This window comes from Primulina huaijiensis, chromosome 18 (assembly GCF_012295235.1).
Source record: "Primulina huaijiensis isolate GDHJ02 chromosome 18, ASM1229523v2, whole genome shotgun sequence".
NCBI classification, from domain to species: domain Eukaryota; kingdom Viridiplantae; phylum Streptophyta; class Magnoliopsida; order Lamiales; family Gesneriaceae; genus Primulina; species Primulina huaijiensis.
Genome location: NC_133323.1, coordinates 16228638 through 16251163, shown reverse-complemented (window position 1 = coordinate 16251163; position 22526 = coordinate 16228638). Strand labels below are relative to the sequence as shown.

The following is a 22526-nucleotide window of genomic DNA, read 5'->3' as shown; positions in this document are numbered from 1 at the left end:
CTGGAGGTGCACATAACTCGAGTACCAGCGCTTCTACTTTTCCCCACTTATGATTTTAAGTTTATGTTAAAAGATTTTACGACTATTTATTTATGTTTTGAGAGATTTTTGAGGGGTGATAGTGTGTGCTATACTTTTCAAATTATTGTTTTTTAGTTTGTTAAACGTTTGACGATTTTATGTTTTGACTATTTCTTTTATTTTCAAATATTAGTTGGTTGTTTTATTTTAAAAAAATGATGCAAAATTATATTATATATATGTTGTATGTTCGGCCGAAATAGCAAGGTTTTAAAAAAAATGTTTTTCTTGTATTTTTGAAGCAAAACGAATAGCAGACGTTTCACTAAGAATATAAATTTAATTTATTCACTTAAATAAGAATAAATTAGTTATTGCAAGCAATTAAAACATATTTAATTAATTTAACACACAAATTAAATAGGTTAACCACACCATCTCTAGTGAAAAACTCACACACGCAAAACCCAAGAACAAAACCCTAAATCCTTCATCAAGAAAGCCTAGAAGCTTCCACTAAGTGCTAATATATTCATTCCGATACGATAACAGAGCTCCACTTGAAATTTGCTGCAGCTGCAAGAAAATTGGACCGATTATTAAATCCAAGAAATGACTAAAAGATTGATCCCATCTCTCAACAGAGTCCTCGTGGAGAAAATCTTGCCTCCCTCCAAAACAACCGCGGGCATCCTCCTGCCCGAAAGATCATCCAAGGTACTGGTTTTGTGATTGTCATCTTCTTTTGATGCGAGTTATGGATTCCTGATGTGGTTTTTTTTTGGCTGAAGTTGGATTCGGGGAAAGTGGTTGCGGTTGGACAAGGGCTGCGCGACAAAGCTGGGAATCTCATCCCAGTTGCTGTTAAGGAAGGTGACACTGTTCTCTTGCCTGAATATGGCGGAACCCAAGTCAAGTTGGGTGAAAAAGAGTGAGTTTTTTTTATCTTAAATTTTGTTCCTTTTCCAGTTTTGTTAGCCGATATCTGTTCTTCACGTTCATATTCAACTTACCCAAAGACCCTTAAAAATATTTAATGGGTATTGATTTGTAATTTGAATGGAAGCTGTTTGATTTTTCGGTTGCAGGTACCATTTGTACAGGGATGAGGATATCTTGGGGATTCTTTGCGATTGAATACTTGCCATAATTTTTTTTTGTCGGAAATGCGAAGTTGGGTTCAAGTTGTGTTTTTGAGTTTGGTTTGATTAATGATGTTTCCTGCTAGTGACTTGTTGATTATGAGATCCAATGAGTAATGTGGAATTTTCTGCTTTTGCTACATTTGATATTTGTTTTAGTAATGCAGAGTACCTTGTTTAACCTTTTGTTCCATCTGATTCCGCACTCCTTTGCGACAGTGAGGTATTGATCTACAAGCTAAAAGTGTTAACAAACATGGAATCTTGATTCGGCATCAAAGCCGAGTACCTAGAAAATCACTCAATACAAAATTATGAATGCCAAACCCTGTGATTTTTCTGTGTTTTGATCCGAATGGTGATTTATCTGGAGATGATTTGATGTATTTTGGCTGTGGTTGAATTCTTCAATCGGAGGACAGATTTGGGTAATCCCATTGGTTTTATGAATGATTAAGGAGACAGCATTCCTGCATTGGATGCACAATAAAGTTAGAGGTGAGTGCTTTTAATTACTGAATCAACACGGTTAGATTATTGAAAAATGAATTGACTTATTTATACTAGGGATATTGGCATTTATATATCCATTAGCATAGTTGTATTTGTTGGATCTCGGTTTCTACGTGCCCAAACGCAGCGGAAGTTTAAAATTTTTATTTTATTTTGAAAACAAAATAATTCTTTTGGACACTCCTATGGTTTTCAGGAATTAAACATGCATAGGATGTTTAAAAATTATACCTTTGTGAATTAAATCACTGGACACCAACTAATCCGGTATAAACGGATTAGCTCTTGTTGACTCCCTACGAACTTTCTTCAAGAAATCCTCCTATCAAGTCCACGACTAGATAGTGTGTTCCTCTTCCAATTTGCACTAGAAAATATGGAAGATATTTTGCGTAGAAGAGAAAATAATTGAGAGATTGCTCAAATTTTCCTTCAAAAATAGTGGTCAATTTTTTTTTTTCTTTGGAAGTGGGAGTCTCGAAGGGGTGGTAGGTGGTGGTGTAGGGTTTTTACCTTTTTTTTGTATTATTTATAATTAACTTAAACTCTAACTACATAATTAACATTAATGGGCTTGATTTAATTAATTGGGCTAGTCCAACTAGTTTAATTAATTTAATCAAAGCCTATTAAAACTTTAATTATTTATTATGATGGACTTGTACTCTTACAAGCCCATTAAACATACACACCTTATTTAATTTATTAATTAATAAACTCAACTTTTGAGCTTAATAAATTAAATACATTATAAATTCAACATTTGAATTTATTATTTAAATTATAAATTCAACTCATTGAATTTTTATCACTTCCAAAATTTAATATTTAATAAACCCAACATTTGAGTTTAATATATCAAATTCTCAGATTTTATAAATTCAACTACTTGAATTTATTCTCTCAAAATTTAATTATCATAAATTCAACTCCTTGAATTTACTATATAATATAAATTCAACTTCTTGAATTTATTCTCTCAACGGGAACAAACAATCCAGTACTTGTGTGACCCTCAATGGTTCAGGGATACAGCTAGCCGTGGGTTCACAACTCTTTGTGATTCAGGACATAATCCTTTATTCGGGCTTACCCTATTTAGCCCCATTCTTTTCATCAACACCTTGATTAAGAATGTCAGAACTCATTTCTGATTGCACCCATCGGATCATGGTAAGAGCGTCTAGTAGCATCGCCCCATGATCCCCTAGGTATCACTGATAGTGCCTGCAAGAACCAGTCGATTATGATTAACGTACAGTACGGTCCCTTCATCTCATATATCCCGATCGAATCTGCAACCATTGGTTCATCGAGGGTTGCATATTAATTCGATAACTATGTGATAACTATAATAGTGGCATCGCGTGTACTATTGGAGAACTCCTTCTTCAATGTACATCTCATACTCTGGCCAGAGATTCCATGCACTATTATTACATTAGATCACATAGGATATCCACACCCGTAGGTGAGCGTTGAATCCCCGACTACAATACACTAGCTCTTATATGTGTCGCAACTATACCCAACCTCGCCACCTGATGACTCTCCTGGAGTCGGTAAACGAGTCAAAGCACAGCCCTAGCATATAGAGCCTCAGTGTTGTCCCGGGTCGTAATGACTAATGGTGTACAATCATAACCACGGACTTATCCTCTCGATAAATGATAACCACTTGGAAAGTCCGAGGGAGGGTTGTTCGGTATAATCATCATATGACTACACATCTGTATGTTTGGACATCTCTATGCCCTTACCAAGAAACGCAGTACACAACATCACAGATGCTAGTCTCGAGCTCAACCGACCTTTATCCACGTTTTAGGCGACTGAATCGACTAGGAACGAATTTAGATCATACAGTGTTTACAAATGAGTTTCAACATCGAATTACGATTCATTTGTATTAAAGTATAATTAAGGTCTTTATCTATGTTTGAAATCATGGGTATACAGATGAAGAAATAACAAACCATGAAATAATGAATTATATTAAAATAAAGATTGTTCTTTACAACTGAGTCAATAAAATCCCTAGTCAACAGTTGACTTGCAGGGCATCTACTCTAACAATCTCCCACTTGCCCTAGAGCCAACTACCCATAAACTTTAATCCCATTGCTTCGCGATGCTTCTCAAACAATGGTCCTGGCAAGGGCTTCGTAAGTAGATCGGCAGCGTTATCTGCAGAGGGGACTCTTTGGACTGATATGTCTCCCCTTCCCACAATCTCCTGGATGATGTGGAATTTCCTCAGTACATGTTTGGATCGCTGATGAGACCTTGGTTCCTTTGCTTGCGCAACGGCACCAGTGTTGTCGCAGTACACCGGGACTGGATCAACTCCGTGAGGAATAACGCCCAACTCTTGGACAAAATTCCTCATCCAAACTGCCTCTTTAGCTGCAGCAGATGCAGCAATGTACTCAGCTTCAGTGGTGGAATCCGCAACGGTGTCTTGCTTGGAACTTTTCCAAGATACAGCCGCACCATTAAGCATGAATACAAAACCAGAGGTCGATTTCGAATCATCTACATCACATTGGAAGCTAGAATCAGTGTAGCCTTCCAATTTTAATTCTCCACCCCCATAGACCATGAACAAGTTCTTAGTTCTTCTCAAGTACTTAAGAATATCTTTCACGGCCTTCCAATGCATTGGACCAGGGTTCGCCTGATATCTGCTTGTAACACTCAAAGCGTAAGCAACATCAGGACGTGTCGATATCATACCATACATGATACTACCAATAGCTGACGCATATGGAACACGTGTCATCATCTCTATCTCTTCTTCAGTTTTGGGACACATTGCTTTAGATAGAGTAACACCATGACACATTGGTAAGTATCCTCTCTTGGACTCTTCCATAGAGAATCGCTTAAGAATGGTATCGATATAAGTGGCTTGGGTGAGTCCCAGCATCCTCTTCGATCTATCTCTATAGATCTGTATTCCCAATACATAAGATGCTTCACCCATGTCCTTCATGGAGAATTTACTGGCCAACCATACTTTAGTTGATTGCAGTAATCCTACATCATTCCCAATGAGCAGGATATCATCAACATAAAGTATTAGGAATGTCACTGCACTCCCACTAGCTTTCTTGTACACACATGGTTCCTCGGGATTCTTAGCAAAACCAAACTCTTTGATAGTGCTATCAAATCTGAGGTTCCAACTCCTTGACGCCTGCTTGAGACCATAAATTGATCTTTGAAGTTTGCATACCTTATGTTCACTTCCTACTGATGTGTATCCCTCAGGTTGAGACGTATAAATTTCTTCTTTGATATCTCCATTGAGAAATGCAGTCTTTACATCCATTTGCCATATCTCATAGTCATACCATGCTGCTTTGACTAGTAGTATTCTAATGGACTTAAACATAGCAACTGGTGAAAAAGTTTCCTCATAGTCAATCCCTTGCCTTTGAGTATAACCTTTTGCAACCAGTCTTGCTTTGAAGGTCACTACCTTTCCATCCGCCCCAAGCTTTCCCTTGTAGATCCATTTGCATCCTATGGGAACAATTCCCTCAGGTGGATCCACTAATGTCCAGACTTGGTTTGAATACATAGAGTCCGTTTCTGACTGCATGGCTTCAAGCCATTTGGTTGAATCAGTATCAGATATTGCTTCTTTGAAATTCATTGGATCACATCCAACACAAGCCTCATCATGGCCTTGTTCATGAAGAAGTGCATATCTGGCAGGTGGTCTAATAACCCTATCAGACCTTCTAGGAGCTTGTACTTCAGCTACTGGTTCTAGGGGATTAGGTTCAACTTCTAAAGTTGAGGGAGTATCTTGAATTTTTCAAGTTCTATCATCTTGCCTGTTCTATCTAATAGAAACTCCCTTTCCAAAAAGGTGGCATTTCTTGAAACAAACACTTTTGCTTCACTAGGATGATAGAAATAATATCCAACAGAATTCTTTAGATATCCTACAAAGTAGCACAAAGTGGATCTACTATCCAATTTGTCTCCCACTGTCTGCTTCACATACGCAGGACATCCCCATATTCTCAAGTAAGAATACTTGGGAGGTTTCCCCATCCATATCTCATATGGTGTTTTATCCACTGCTTTAGTATGGAGATTATTCAACAACATTGCCGCAGTTTCAAGCGCAAAGCCCCAAAACGATGTAGGCAATTCCGTGAATCCCATCATAGATCGAACCATGTCCATCAAAGTTCGATTTCGACGTTCAGAAACACCATTCAATTGTGGTGTTGCTGGTGGAGTCCACTATGAGAGAATCCCATTCTCTTTTAGATAACCCAAAAATTCAGCACTCAAGTATTCTCCACCTCGATCAGATCGAAGTGCTTTAATACTTCTTTGTAGCTGATTTTCTACTTCAGATCTGAATTCTTTGAACTTTTCAAATGCTTCAGATTTGTGTTTCATCAAATAAACGTACCCATACCTCGAATGGTCATCAGTAAAGGTAATGAAGTAGTAATGCCCAAATTTTGTGCTAACACTTAGCGGGCCACAAACGTCCGTGTGGATCAAATCCAGTAGACCATGTGCACGTTCCACGTTTCCACTGAATTGAGTTTTAGTCATTTTTCCTTTTAGACTGGACTCACAAGTTGGTAGAGAATTTATGTCTGACAGGTCAAACATGCCTTCTCCCACTAGCTTGTGCATCCTTCTTTGGGAAATATGACCTAGTCTAGCGTGCCATATTTGTGCGGGATTCGGATCTTCTATTTTTCTTTTATTTGTTTGTTGTTGTTTTCGTACGCGCTTGGATATTGTTCAACTTAATATCTTTTAATTTTAAGTTATAGAGATCGTTTGTTAATTCTCCAGTTCCAATCAAACATTCATTCTTGTATAAATTGCAAACACCTTTAGCAAAAACACAAGAATAACCATCCCTATCAAGCATAGAAATAGAAATAATGTTTTTAACTAATTCAGGAACAAATAAAACATATCTCAAAAACAACTTAAAATTATTGTCCAAAATTAAAGTAACGTCTCCAATGGCAGTGGCAGCAACTCTTGCTCCATTTCCCAGTCTTAGAAAGGTCTCACCATCTCTAAGCCTCTTGCTTCTTCCCATCACCTGCAAATCTTTGCATAGATGAGAACCAAATCCGGTATCCAATACCCAAGAAGAGGAATTAATAGAAACATTAACTTCAATATAAAACATACCATGGCCAGAACGCTTCTGGGCAAGATACTCCGCGCAATTACGCCTCCAATGTCCAGGCTTGTTGCAATGGAAACAGGGCCCCGAATTTGGTTTCTTGTATGGCTTCTTGTTGGGCTTGTTCTTCTTTGGAGGGGTAGAACGTTTCTTGCCTTTATTTGGGGCTCCCTTTTTCGTACTATACGAAGAACCCACCAGAAGAAGAGGCTTTTTCTTTTTAATTGTGGCCTCATAATTAGTGAACATATTGACCAACTCTTCAAGGGTGGCCTCAAGCTTATTCATATTAAAATTAACCACAAATCCATCGAACGAGGCAGGTAAAGACAGCAATAGAATATCAGTCGAGAGCTCACTAGGCATAACCAAGTCGAGTCCTACCAACTTCTCGATGAGCCTAATCATCCTAACACCATGCTCATGGACCGAAGCCCCCTCACGCAAGCGTGTAGTCATGAGTTCTTTAACAGTAGCATGTCTCTCTGAACGAGTTTGTACAGCATACAATTCTTTCAGATGAAGGTAAATGTTAGCAGCATTCACCGCCTCCTCGAACCTCCTCTGAAGTTCATTCGACATAGAAGCCAACATGTAGCTCTTAGCTTGGAGATCATGATCCCAATGTTTCTCAAGCTTAGCTAATTCAGTCCTACTGATATCAGGAGCCGCCTCCTTAGGTGGCTTCTTATCAAGCACATACGCAATCCTTTCGGAGTTCAGAACAATCTTTAAGTTTCGAAACCAGTCATGATAGTTAGGGCCAGTCAATTTGTTTTGATCGAGAATGATTGAAAGCGGGTTACGAGTAGTCATCGTAAATATACTGAAAATGGAAAAACAGATAATGGTTACTGATAATTTTAAAATAATTCTAAGATATAAAATATGGATTTTTATTTTATAAATTTCCTCCCACTATTTTGACATTTCCACCACCCTCTGATGAAAAAGGGAAATCGTATTTCCTTAGTAGGCACGTAGAGTCCAATTAGCCAATTATAATCCCGAATAATATCAGCCAATTATAATTTCTAAAAGGTAGAAATCAATTGCATCCCCATGCAACCTCCGCGTGTTTTGCCTCACGTTTAATAAGGACCCAATAATGTGACGCCGTTTATTTTCACGTGTCAAATCAACCCATCAATATTGAATTGTAGTAGCCGGTCGCCATGAGTTCCCCCAATAATATGAGCCAGACACTGTCCGCGGGTAGCTATCAACATGCTACCACGGTTGATGGAAGGCAAGGAAAAATTAATCTTTTTTAATTTTTTACTTTTTCTGTTTGATATAAATTTTGAATCTTAATCAAAATGAGGGATTTTAATTTTAAAATTGTCTCATCATTTTAATTTAAAAATCGCGTGCCACGAGTTTGTATGTTTGCTGGATTCATGCAACTATATTATTTAATAATATACATACACGCATACTACTATATATCATATATATCATAATATGACATTCAACAATAAATAAGGCTGATCGATCGCCAATACTATTAGATCCATGTGAGCCATACATGGATCCAGGTCCAAACCTAGGTGAATGCAGGGATGCAAATGCAACTTATTACAAAAGCTTCCAATATTTTACATGTCTTCATCTTGTGCATCGGGCCCACCATCTTCCAGTCTTGATCTCCCACTATTTCAAATGATTACATTTAAATAGCCATGGCACATAAGGGATACATGTCATGGGGGCGGGAACGAGCCATAAACCAGGCCCACTTTAATAATATCAAATATTAAAAAAATGAATAAAAACAGTAAAATATCCTAACATAAACCTAACACATTGGTCAAGGCTCTCGATCATCTTTCATGCATTTTAATATCAAATATTAATATCAATTATTTAAACAAATTTAATTAACTGATAAATCATATATCTAATAATTTATCACTAACCACCACAATTATTAAAAATTTAATAAATTAAATAAACTCCTTTATTTAATTTCCAAATAAATAAATAATAATTGATTTCTTGTACAAACTCATTTTCACCATAAATAATTAAAATCATATTCTAATTATTTATTTTACAAGAAAATTATTAATTTTTTAAAATTTAATTTTCCAAAATAAAATTGAACCAATCTTCAAAAATATCAATTTTGCCCAAAAGTTTGAAAAATCAGAAAATCGCACCCTAGGCCCAAATAATTCAAGCCCATCATCCAGCACGCATCCCGAGACAATCCCGGGCTGCCGCCCGCGCTGCTCGCTCGCTGCCCGAACGTTTCGGGCAGTGGCGGCAGCCCCTGTGCGCGCAGGCGCGCACAGGTACGCGCGGCGCTGCGCTGGCGTCCCTACGCCGCGCGCTCGCACGCGTGCTGCGCGCGGGCGTCCGATGCCCCGCGCGCATGCTGCGCCCTGCCGTCGGACGCCCGCGCACGCTGCGCGCTGCCGTGCGCGTCCCTGCGTGCACGGACTGCCCGGAACAGTTCCGGGCAGATTAAAAAAATTTTTTTTTTTTTTGTTTTCTGGAAAAATATTTTTGATGGTGCATCTATTTTCTGAAAATTTTCTTGTGTGGTTAGAAATAAATTATTCGATATCAATACCATACGATTTAGAAAAAAAACCTGGCTCTGATACCACTGTTGGATCTCGGTTTTCTACGTGCCCAAACGCAGCGGAAGTTTAAAATTTTTATTTTATTTTGAAAATAAAATAATTCTTTTGGACACTCGTATAGTTTTCAGGAATTAAATATGCATAGGATGTTTAAAAATTATACTTTTGTGAATTAAAGCACTGGACTCCACCTAATCCGGTATAAACGGATTAGCTCTTGTTGACTCCCTACGAACTTTCTTCAAGAAATCCTCCTATCAAGTCCACGAATAGATAGTGTGTTCCTCTTCCAATTTGCACTAGAAAATATGGAAGATATTTTGCATAGAAGAGAAAATAATTGAGAGATGGCTCAAATTTTCCTTCAAAAATAGTGGCCAATTTTTTTTTTCTTTGGAAGTGGGAGTCTCGGAGGGGTGGGAGGTGGTGGTGTAGGGTTTTTACCTTTTTTTGTATTATTTATAATTAACTTAAACCCTAACTACATAATTAACATTAATGGGCTTGATTTAATTAATTGGGCTAGTCCAACTAGTTTAATTAATTTAATAAAAGCCTATTAAAACTTTAATTATTTATTATGATGGACTTGTACTCTTACAAGCCCATTAAACATACTCACCTTATTTAATTTATTAATTAATAAACTCAAATTTTGAGCTTAATAAATTAAATACATTATTAATTCAACATTTGAATTTATTATTTAAATTATAAATTCAACTCATTGAATTTTTATCACTTCCAAAATTTAATATTTAATAAACCCAACATTTGAGTTTAATATATCAAATTCTCAAATTTTATAAATTCAACTACTTGAATTTATTCTCTCAAAATTTAATTATCATAAATTCAACTCCTTGAATTTACTATATAATATAAATTCAACTTCTTGAATTTATTCTCTCAACGGGAACAAACAAGCCAGTACTTGTGTGACCCTCAATGGTTCAGGGATACAGCTAGCCGTGGGTTCACAACTCTTTGTGATTCAGGACATAATCCTTTATTCGGGCTTACCCTATTTAGCCCCATTCTTTTCATCAACACCTTGATTAAGAATGTCAGAAATCATTTCTGATTGCACCCATCGGATCATGGTAAGAGCGTCTAGTAGCATCGCCCCATGATCCCATAGGTATCACTGATAGTGCCTGCAAGAACCAGTCGATTATGATTAACGTACAGTACGGTCCCTTCATCTCATATATCCCGATCGAATCTGCAACCATTGGTTCATCGAGGGTTGCATATTAATTCGATAACTATAACAGTGGCATCGCGTGTACTATTGGAGAACTCCTTCTTCAACGTACATCTCATACTCTGACCAGAGATTCCATGCACTATTATTACATTACATCACATAGGATATCCACACACGTAGGTGAGCGGTGAATCCCCGGCTACAATACACTAGCTCCTATATGTGTCGCAACTATACCCAACCTCGCCACCTGATGACTCTCCTGGAATCGGTAAACGAGTCAAAGCACAGCCCTAGCATATAGAGCCTCAGTGTTGTCCCGGGTCGTAATGACTAATGGTGTACAATCATAACCACGGACTTATCCTCTCGATGAATGATAACCACTTGGAAAGTCCGAGGGAGGGTTGTTCGGTATAATCATCATATGACTACCCATCTGTATGTTTGGACATCTCTATGCCCTTACCAAGAAACGCAGTACACANCTAACAGCATTTGTGTTCAGTTTCTTTGACCAAATTTTTTATGAATTTTTTGATTCGCACAAAAAATGTTTTCGCATTCTTTTGACTTATCTATACTTTGTGTGTTTAAATATCATGTATAATATTTGATTTGAAAGAGTTGATACTAAAATATCATATATTAGTATTATATTTTTATTGTTTTGTATCTATTTTCATCCAGAAAAAACAGGAGTCATTAATAAATACTTGTTATATAAGTTTGCGTATTAAAAAAATAATATATTAATACCATATCTGAAATTTTTTGTATTTGAATATCATATATTAATAGCATATTTTCAATATTTCATATCAATTTTAATCCGAGAAAAGACGTGTAACTAATATCAGTATTTGTTTTACATGTTCGAGGACTCAAAACATATATTGTCTCAGATCTGAAATATTTTGTACTTAAATATCATATATTAATATTAAATTTTTAATGTTTTGTATCAAATTTTATCCGAGAAAATAATCGTGAGTCCAGAGAATGTAAAAACATTTTTGTGTGAATCAGCTGTTGCAAGTTTTTTTTTTTATATGACAGAAACTGAACACAAATATAATTATGTGGAGGATTTATTGATGGTTAATTCTATAAATATGTTAATTCTATAAATATTCGTATTCGGTTAGACCAATTAATAATGCGATTAAACTAATAATTATAATTTGAATTACATCTTTTTTCACATATTACCGAAAAAATAAAAAACACTCCGCGGAAAAAGAGATTAAAACACCCATACAAGCACAAGACTACCGTGGTTATTCTATGGCCAACACTAAATTAATGGCATTCTACAAGCATATCTTTCACAGAAAATTATTTTTTTATTCGATGCTGGCCAAAGTTTGCAAACAACAACAAAATCAGCAAACTAGAGATCAAAGCTAGAATTTTTTACATCTCTCTTCACTGCCCATCAGCAGTCTTATTTTGATCTTGCTCACGAGCTTTGTCCCCATACTTCTCATATAAAACAGGCACCGTGTGTGAGACAAACAAATAATATATAAACCAGATGGGAGACTTTGCATTCAGTCTCTGTTGGAACAAAACTTTCTCTTAGCTCCCCTTCTGCCCAAAATACCCCTCATCCTTATTTTTAATTAATTGATTTTATTTTTAAATGTAAAGGTTCATCATGCTTCCGTAAAATAAATTATATTTTATACCTCTTTGACCAGAATGCCACCGGATTATACCCACCGTATTTTACGAACTGCTCTTCACAGTCCAACCACACGATCGCAACCGATAGTTACAGACATAGATTCCTTCAGTAGCACTTAGCACAACTCTAATTCATTTCCTACCTTAAAATTTACAGTAAAAGATAAAATTTTGAAAATAATACATGAGAGGGACTAAAAACAAAGATCTTTTTATTCAAACACAAACATTTATTTTTACATTGAAACCTCCTGTAGAGGAGGAGAAACTTGTTTAGCTACTTATAGTAGCCGAACTTGAAAAACACATAAACTAGAAAGAGAAATATTACAATTGGTTTTGAAAGAAATGAGGAAAATGTTCGATCATCTTCACTTCCTTCTTCCTGCCTTATTTATAGAAGGCTTCTTCGGATTTGAAACTCGGACTTCAAATCTTGATAAGCCTTTACAGCTTGCATAGGGACCATGTAGTGGTTGAGTGGTCCATTGAGATGGTCCTTCCATTTTGAAATGTCTTTTTCTAGATTATTAATCTAGAAATCAATTTCTCTTCTTCTTTTATTTCTCCACAATACCAGTAGAGATGAGCTTGTATGATATCTGCTGAAATCTCGTCTCTTTTTTCTTCGTAATGTTTAATTATCCATCTGAGAGCTTCCAGTTGATCTCTATTTTTCTTGATTCTTCTTTTCGAAACTTTTAGATATGTGAAATACATCCTCAAGTTTCGTTCTGGTGTATTTTACTGGTTCCCAATTACTCTTATTTATAAATGCGAATTTTGGGACCAGTTATCTTGCTTTTATTCATTGGATTCCTTTATTTTTAAAGATATGGTATCCAATGTGCTTTTGTCATCTACCATCGATTATTGGTGGTCCTGTTCTTCCACTCACACAGTGGTTTCTCTTTATGCTAGTGGGTTGATCACATGGCTACTTTTAATTTTGTCGAGGAATCTTAATCCTTTTGTATCATCGAGGAAAATGTGATTGTGGTCCTTCCCCACTTGTCCTTGTGAGAACCCGGAAATTTTGATCCGAAACAAATAATATTTTCAGCTAACATAATTCGAGGAAGTAGCTTCAAAGCTCGGAGATTAACTCAACATGAAGCCGAGCTGCAAATAACCTCATCCATTGACGTGTTGTCACCGGGAGGAGTAAAACCCCAGCTCAAGGACTCGATCTGTCAGCTCAAAGCAGCTCAACCAAGCTTGTCCTAACGAGACCAAAAAGAAAGCTAAAAGATGAGCCAAAGAATTGGACAAACTTATTATGTAAGAAGTAACCTTTGAAATAACCAAGGAAGAAGCTAAAGGATGAGCTAAAGGTTAAGACACATTAATGATGCAAGAAATGACTCTATAGGAAACCAAGGTGACTCTTGAAGCTTGCATGGAATTTTGAACCACAGTTAAGGCTAACCTTGGACTTGGAGAATGCATGAAACTTTGGAATGCAATAATGGCAAATCTTAGCCCTCAAGAAATCGGCCAAATGAGGTAGGAGGAAGGTCTCTCTTGCACCTATAAATAAGACATCAAGGTTGAGAGAAAAACACTCCAAAAAGCCTAGAAATTTCGGCCCTCACCCCTCCACCAAACTCTCCAAAATTTCGGCCAAGGCTAACAAGGAAAAAGAAGAAGGTGTCGTGCAGTTCAAGTGTTCAAATAATAAGTCGAAGTGCTGCCGGAGTTTCGGGAGAAAGTCTCGCTCGAAAGTCTAAGATTTTCAAGGCATACTTCCCAAAACACTGTAAGTGGGCTTTTGTTACATATCTTTTCGTATTTTTAAACTTGATATACATAATATGACATACAAGTATGTGTGTCCTTATTTTCGAAAATTGTTATGTATTCTGTTTAAAATTTTGATTGATTATGTGTTTCTTCTATGCTTCGAATTCCTTTGATTCCGTTGTGTCCGTATGAAAACTCTGAAATTTAAAAATCTGAAAAGTTCTGTCTGTTACTTCTAAATTCTGTTTACACTGTTACAATTCAATTTGAAATGGGACGAGAATTGTGATTCTGTCTGGCCCCCAATGGTGGGTATAAAACCATTTCTGTATGGCCCCCATTGGTGGGTACAAAACCATGTTCTGTCTGGCCCCCATCGGTGGGTATAAAACCGTGTTCTGGTCTCACCCCTTAGAGGACTAACATATTGGGGACAATTTGACCGTGGAAATGAGATGAGTACCAGTGTTTTGTCTGTTCTGAAATGATCTGATTTGTTTCTGAAATTCTCTGAATCATCTGTTAACTTCTGTCTCACGTTCGATTCGTTTCTGTAAGTTACAAGTAATAAGTTTTGAAAGTCTGTTAAAGAAATGTTTTAAAGGTTAAGTTCTATATGTATCTTTGGAAATCGATCGACCCCCCCACTTGCTGAGTATTTCCCAAAACACTCACCCCTTACAAATTTCAGATAAAAATGAAGAACAGATGAATGAGGAGGAGCAGGAAGCGTTTTGGGGATGGTGATCAAAAGTCAAGCCCAAGAATTGAGATTTTTATTCTTTTCTTCTGTTTCGTTTCCGCAAAACTCTGATGTAATTGTTGTTCTATTGTCATTGTAAAGACAATGTTTTATTTATGAAAAAAAGACTGGTTTTTGGCAATTCGATACGAGGCTTAATTGTTTTCAAATAATTGTTAAACAATGCGGGATGTCACTGACGCTTCGGACAAGGGGCGTGACAGTCCTGGTCTCGGTAAAATGTTTCCGATCAGATCTCGGTTTGAAACCTTTACCGAACTCCGGTTCTTTCTGGTTCTGGCATTCAGGACAGATGTTTTCTGACCATCTTCCTATATGTGCTATATTACAGAACTTTCGGCGAGTTTCTTTAATGGCCGGTAGCTTTCTGTTCCACAGAAGATATCTTTTCTTTTCAAATATTTCTTCTGTAAAACTTGTAGTTTTTCCTGTCATTGTATTTAACAGGAACGATCCATTTAAAGAATTTTGATAAAACTTAAATGGAAACTTGACTTTTTCCATCTCCGTGAGACAGACCCAGATAACCCATGCTCTCCTGGTAGATATGTCATCTTCTTTGAATGAAGAGACTAAGGGTGTTTCGTTTGTAGGAGAATCCTTAATAAATTTTTGAGAATTCATATCTGGCCTCCTTAGCTTGATGAAATGAAAGGCTTCGTGTGAGCCTTTCCCTGCTGGTTCTGGTGTTGCAATGAAAAAATACAGTTCCAAAATATCTCATCTGGACAAATGATCATTGTTTGTACATGTTTCATGCACCGCTTCCTGTATCCATTTTGGTAGTGCTGATATCTCCGGGAAGCTGGGTGAAGTAGTATAAACTGAGGCAAGAGCCCCAAATTCATACCAAGCTTTGACTTCTTTTGGATATGAATTTTGTTTCATCCATACCCTAGGATATTTTCCTGCAACATCAACTTGAACCATGGCTGGGTTGATGCCGATTCTTGTGTTTAATTTTTTCCAAGTCTGTTGGTAAACCTGAAATGGAGAAATTGAAACTTCATTAGTACCAACCTTAGTTTTGCCTTTGTCTGTACGAGGCCTAAGGTTGATCTCTCTCTCTTCAATCTCCGAGGTGAAGGGTTGACTTGAGGACTCGAGATAAGGATCTGGAGTTTCAATTTTTGTTTTAGCCGACTTATCTCCCGACTTAACACTTGTGCTAGGGGTATTTTAATCCCCTGCTCCATGTATAGAGTCCTGTACTTGAAAACTCTCCATTTGAGAAACCGGTGGTTTCTCAATGCCTTGGAGGATAGGACTTTGTGTCACAGACCATAACTGAGTATATGCCTCTAAACATCCTGTAATTCGGTCAGAGACAATTCTATTATCCGCTTGTTGAAGCCTTCTCGCAATTTCTGTGTTCAGTGCTAGCTTGTTAAACTCGGTTTGAAGCATTTCAAGGTGTTCCCTCAAATGCCTCTGCATCTTGATAATAGCATCAATGTCAATGCTGTCCATCTCTTGTTAAAAAATCTGCAAGAATATTCTCATGAGATTTAATAATCATAATATCAAAAATATAATTTTGACATAATGTCTGCCATCTTAATAATCTGGCTTTCTCAGGTTTAGATTCTATTCTATTCCTTAAGAAAGCTTTCACCTGTGTGTTATCAACTTTCAAAGTGAATTTCTTTGCAAGTAAAAAAATAATGGCCATTTTTCAAAAGCCCTTTTTACTGCATAAAATTCCTTCTCGTTGATATGCCATCTTATGGCTTCTGCATCTGAGAATAAACCACTACAGTACCTGCATGGTTGTTCTCCATCTGGTGTGAGCTTAGTAAGAACTGCTGCCCACCAATGATCACTGGCGTCGGTATACAATACTAGATCATCCTAGTCTTGAGGAATGGCCATTTCTGGAAGATTCTTACAAATCTCCTTGAATTGGCATAGTCCTTTTGTGTGTTCTTCCGTCCATATAAATCTAGCATCTTTTTTCAATAATGGACTAAACACTTTCCTGTGTTTTTCTAGGTTCTTGATAAACATCCCAGCAAAATTAACAACTCCTAAGAACCTTTGAAGTTGCTTCTTGTCTTTGAGACTTTCTGAAAAATTCTGCACTTTTTCCACTATGTGTTCTTGCAGAATAATTCCTGACTCATCGATTTCAATTCCAAGGAATTCATTCTTTCTTGTAGCGATGACTGCTTTCTTTTAAGATAAAACCAATTCTTCTATTTTACAAACATTGGAGAAAATCTCCAAATGTTTAACATGTTCATCTATATTTTTAGATTCTATTAAAACATCATCAATATAAACAAACAGAAACTTAAAATAATCTTTAAAAAAATATCCATCTTTCTTTGATATATCTGAGGTGAATTTGCCAATTCCATTGGTAATACTTCCCAGATATAATGTTCTTGAGGTATAGAGAAAGCTGTGAATTTCTTGCTTTCTTCTTGCATCCTAATCTGGTAAAATCCAGACTTACAGTCGAACTTAGAGAATATCTTTGTATTACGTATGCAACTTATTAGATGTTCTTTACTAGGTATGAAATACCCATCAAACTCCAGAATCTTATTAATTTCTTGATAATTAATAACTAATCTGGGTTTTCATCGTTTTATCTCACCATGATTTCTTACCAGAAAACCTGGACTGCTATATGGTGACATTTCTGCTTTGATTAAACCAAGGTCTAAATGTTCCTTGATTATCATCTGCATATCCTTTTGATCAATGATATTCATTGGGATAGGTTTGCAACAGACAAATTCATACTCTTTGCCTTCCTTAATTTTAAGGCGAGCTTTGAGTTGATTTCTGTCCCATCATACCAAGGGATCTTCATTGTAATTTTCTTTGATCCTTTTCTTGACATCTTCTAATGATACCTTAGATTCAAACTCTTCTTCATTCTTATGTAGAGCTATCTTAAGGCATTTTATTTCTTCTGGTTGGAGATGTTTATCTGCTCTTAACGGGAACATTGTTTCTCCGAACCGTCTGGAATCTTTCATTTTTGTGTTCAGAAGTTGTCCTGAATCACCCGCTTGCTGCGAAACTGGATTGGCAATTTCCTGTAAAATGCCTCTCGTCGTCTCTGGACTAAGATTTTGTGATTACAAGGGGTTGTAAACACTAATATTCTAGTATCATTTTCTTGAGTATAGGACTTGAACATTTGTAGAAAATTGTTTCCTAGAAAAATGCCAGCTCATGTATCATGAAAATAAATTGGTGGTGTTTTCACCTTGTACCAAGGTGTTTGCCCAGCACCTCCAATCATGATTTCAGTCATCTTAATCCATTTACATAAGATTAAGATTCTTCTGGAAAAATCTCTTCCAGCAATCTTGGGTAATTCTTCTTCCAAATTATTTGGAAAAACTCCCCGCTTGGCTGTAAAAATTCCAGCCCCTGAATCAATATAAGCAGCAAATTATTCTGCCTTATATTGTTCATATAACATTCCTACTGGAATGTATATCGAGAATGGACTTGTGGTCTTTGGATTTTCCATATCTTATCTTCTGCCATAAATTCCATTCCATACTCTAGACGTTTCCAAGGTTTATGTTCCTCTAGAAACTCTAGTCCAAGAACCAATTGATCTGGTTCTTTCCTTGGTACTCCTGTGACATGAACTTTCAATTCTCCAACTTGGATCATTCCTTGGTAAGTTCCTATCATAGGTTGTTCTAGCTAGTAAATGGTATTACAAGAAAATTGATTCCTTTGTTTTGTTATATCAAATACTATTTCGACTTCTTTCCACCCGTCTGGGCATATAAGCTTTCCAATTGTAGAAAAGCTTTTTGGCTCCTGTTGGGTTTGTTGGACAGGGGTTTTTCCCCACCTGTAACTTGTAATCCTACCTCTTTGAAAAGATAGTCTTCTTGATTCCAATCTAAGACTTTGTAATGCTGCCAGATGACACCATTCTGTCAATTTTCCTTTAAGGAAAGAGGCTCTTCGTGCCAATGTATCTGGATTTCCAGGTGCAGATTCTCTTATGAGCATTTCTCTCCAGGGACTTGGCATCTTGGCGAAGAATAGCTGGATCGCTATATCTGCTTCGACCCCTGAATTCCATCTATATTTAGTGAATAACATAATGTATTCATCCACCAAACATATATCATGTAAATCAAGACTATACAGAGCTTGATTATATTTCTTTCTCTTCTGTGTATCTTGACTGTTAAAATAGTCTACCCCTATAAATTGTGATTTAAATAGGGTAGCCATTCTTCCGGCTATCTCTCTAAGAGATTCTCCGGCTAGGACTGACTCTTTGGTTTCCACCGAAGTCATGTCACAGGCAATTTTTACTGATCCCATAGGACTCATTTCCAGGAGGTTAATGAATCCTTCCCTGTTGAGATCAAGTGTTCCTGCTGCGATTCTCATAGCAGATGTCTAATCGTCTATGAGTTCTTCTCTGTTTTTGAAATCTAATATATCAAGGTTAAGTATAACCCCGTAAGGATGTATAGGATCTAAAACAGTTTTCCCATAGGGTGTTTGGTGCAAGGGAATTTGATTTCTCATTGTCCTTGTTCCCGTTGGGTGTGATCCTCCACCAGTATGGAAATCAGATTGAGATTCTTTCATATTTATATTCTGAGATCCCACAATTTCCCTTGGAGGTTCCTGAGAAGATGACCAAGTTATAGGAGGTGTTTCACATCCTGCTGTGTTCATCTTCAGATCTACAACTTTGAGATTTGTGAAAGATTCCGCAAGCTCTTGTAGATCATCTAGACCAATCCTTTCTAATGTTGTCATCAGATTAATTTCTTTTCTGAGACATATTTAATTAGATTGATCATATTTTCTTCTTCAGTCAAAGGTTTTGGCACCACTCTGGCTTTTCCTTGTTGATGTAACAAGGGTTCAGTACCAAATGACGGTGGTAACCAACCTCCTGAAGTTCTTTTACTAGAACTGGGTTGTTTTTCTAGTTTTTGAATTATTGTTTGAATATCCTTTAATATTCCAAGAATTTCTTCCTGGTTTTCAAGGATTTTTTCTACTCGTTACGGTACAAAGCATAGCATGTTGCCATAATTTTGTACCGTCTTTTGGATTTCTCTAAGATCTAAAGAGAGCCTAGAGAAATCTGGTACTATCTCCATAAACTTATTTGTTTGAATCATAAGTTTACCTGGGGGTGCTGAGGATTTCCTTTCTGCTCCTGACATCTAACAATAGTTAGATGTTCTTGTGTATATTCCAAAATATTGGAATAATTCTTGTAAATTATTTTTCTCGAACCTAAGTTCTGATTCATAATTTTTTCGAAATTCTCCTCCTCAAAAATTTCGTTTCTTTATAATAATAAATCTTGTGTTTGAAATAAATTAAGGGTACTTTTTGTGTTTAGAAAAGGTTTTTCTCTCTCCAGGGAGTAAGAGGTAAAATATGTTTCAAAAGGAGACTGATCTCCAATTCCCCCAAACCAGATCGATGTGAGACTGATCTCTGCCAAACACTTATCATCTGACGTAGATGATGCACTTGTCCTCTAATATCTGTCATGGCTCCTGTCAATAACTGAGATCGAACTCTTTCTCGGGAAACTGATTTATAAAAGTCGTGGTATCATAATCATAAACTTGACCCGAACCAATCAAAATCGTCAGGTCTTTTCAGCCATATTATGTAATAACACTCTTGGCACCTTATAAATGCCATTAGAATCCATTTCATCAAAAAAATAGCACAAGATCATGCTCTAGCATAAAAAGGCCATTAAAGATTTTAAAATCCTCGAAGTACTATATGAATGAGAAACTTTACGTGAGCTCTCTACAAAACAAGTTACCAATTAGCTAGGGTCATTAATCTCGCGAATAGTATGAATCAAATCAAACCCTTAACCGATAAATCAGATCAATTCCCTTGTATTTCATTTCATTTTTTTTCCATTGTTTTTTTCCGAAATTATGAAGACTCTGTATGTAGGATGGGATAAATCATAAGCTACTTGAAGAAACCTTTGCTTTAAATTTATTGAAGAGTAGAGATTATATAAGATTAAATAAAATNAAATCATTTAAAATGTCCCAATCCTAACTTAAAATAAAACACCACACTTTAAAATCGTCAAAATCGTCGCCGGTCTCTTTTTCTCGATCCCGCATCGAATAATCGCCTGTAACATGAAACTCAAGAAAATATTTTAACGTACATCGCATAAACACAAATAATTAAAATAATGCAATCTCATTAATCATGCATCACTCAAATCATTTTAATATTAATTAAATAATTTAGCAATTAAACAAATGCATTGGTTTTACGTGTACTGATTTTGGGCTCTACAATTCCTCCCCCACTTAAATAAATTTCGTCGTCGAAATTAAGTCTGACCAAACAGTTCCGGGTAGCGATTCCTAATATCTGCTTCGGTCTCCCAAGTGGCCTCCTCCACTGCTTGATTCAGCCTCTGGACTTTGACCAACCTGGTCACTTTGTTCCGAAGTCTCCGCTCCTGCCTGTCTAGGATTAGGACAGATCTTTCCTCATATGACAGGTTTAGGGCCAACTGCAATGGCTCAAAGCTCAAGACGTGCGAATGATTCGCTATATACTTCCTCAGCATCGAGACGTGGAACACATTTTGTACACCGGTCAAATTTGACGGTAGGGCTACACGATAAGCTAGTGTCCCAACTCTGTCAAGAATCTCGAACGGTCCAATAAATCTCGGACTAAGCTTGCCTCTCTTCCCAAATCTCATAACACCCTTCATANTCCCCTTAATTAACCACGAAACTCATGCACACCCACACTTTCTCACACACACACTCACGATTCACACACACACACATTTCCCCTTGTCTTCATTGCATTATTTTTTGAGAAAGCTAGGGTTCTTGTTACCTTCTCCAGCAGCCACCTTCCCCTTCAAAAATTTCAGCATTCCACATTGGGTTTTTTTCAAGAAATCGAGCCACAAATCGTTCCGGATCAACAATCGCATTCGTTCTGCTTCGATATCGTCGTTTCAAGAATTTTGAAAGATCAAGGCGTGTATATTCTATTGTTTCTGCATTGATATCATCATATTATGTGTTGTGATGTTTATTATGCGTGAAAATCCATATATGTTGTGAAAAAGTTTGAGCAAAAAAGTTTGAAATAATTTTTGAATCAAAATTTTTAGATCTCAAAACGTGTCTGCTGTCATTTCGATTTTTGTGAAAATTAGGTTAATGTTCTTGAAAAATTTTTAACATATAAAACATATTACTTTTTGATACCTTCGACTTGACAGTAAATTCGTAATTTTTAGACAAGAAACGAGTGAGTTATGATCGTTTTTGTGAGACTGCTCAAACTGTGATTTTATGAAAACGTTTTGTTGACGTGTTCTTGAGAATTTCTTGTTGCAGGCTTCGTTGGGAATCGTTGAGTGTTCCTTGCTCTGTTTAGGAGTGTCAAGTGGGGTGATCATGTGAATTTTGGTGTGTTGTTTTGGGTTAGTAAGGTCGAGCATGCATTAGAAGTCATAGGAAAGCTTGTGGGCAGAATTTTGGGTTGAATTGCGCAGAACTAGCGCCGCAGCGCTGCAGTGCTGCCGGTACGCACCAGGCAGCGCCGCTTAGGCACCAATCTGGCGCTGCAGCGCCTTCAGGAAATTTTTGGGCTTCGAATTTAGGTGCTCTTGCTTCCTTTTGGTACTATTACGTCG

The 22526-nt window shown here is 36.8% G+C and overlaps 1 protein-coding gene across 1 annotated transcript; it reads left to right on the top strand.

Annotated features, from left to right (window-relative positions):
• The first annotated feature begins 488 nt into the window (after positions 1-488).
• On the top strand, positions 489-1344 carry LOC140964810 (10 kDa chaperonin, mitochondrial-like). The gene is made up of 3 exons (XM_073424757.1): positions 489-738; positions 813-952; positions 1110-1344. Exons 1-3 carry the CDS (start codon positions 634-636, stop codon positions 1156-1158), a joined length of 294 nt encoding a protein of 97 aa, XP_073280858.1. The 5' UTR covers positions 489-633; the 3' UTR covers positions 1159-1344.
• Positions 1345-22526: the final 21182 nt, after the last annotated feature.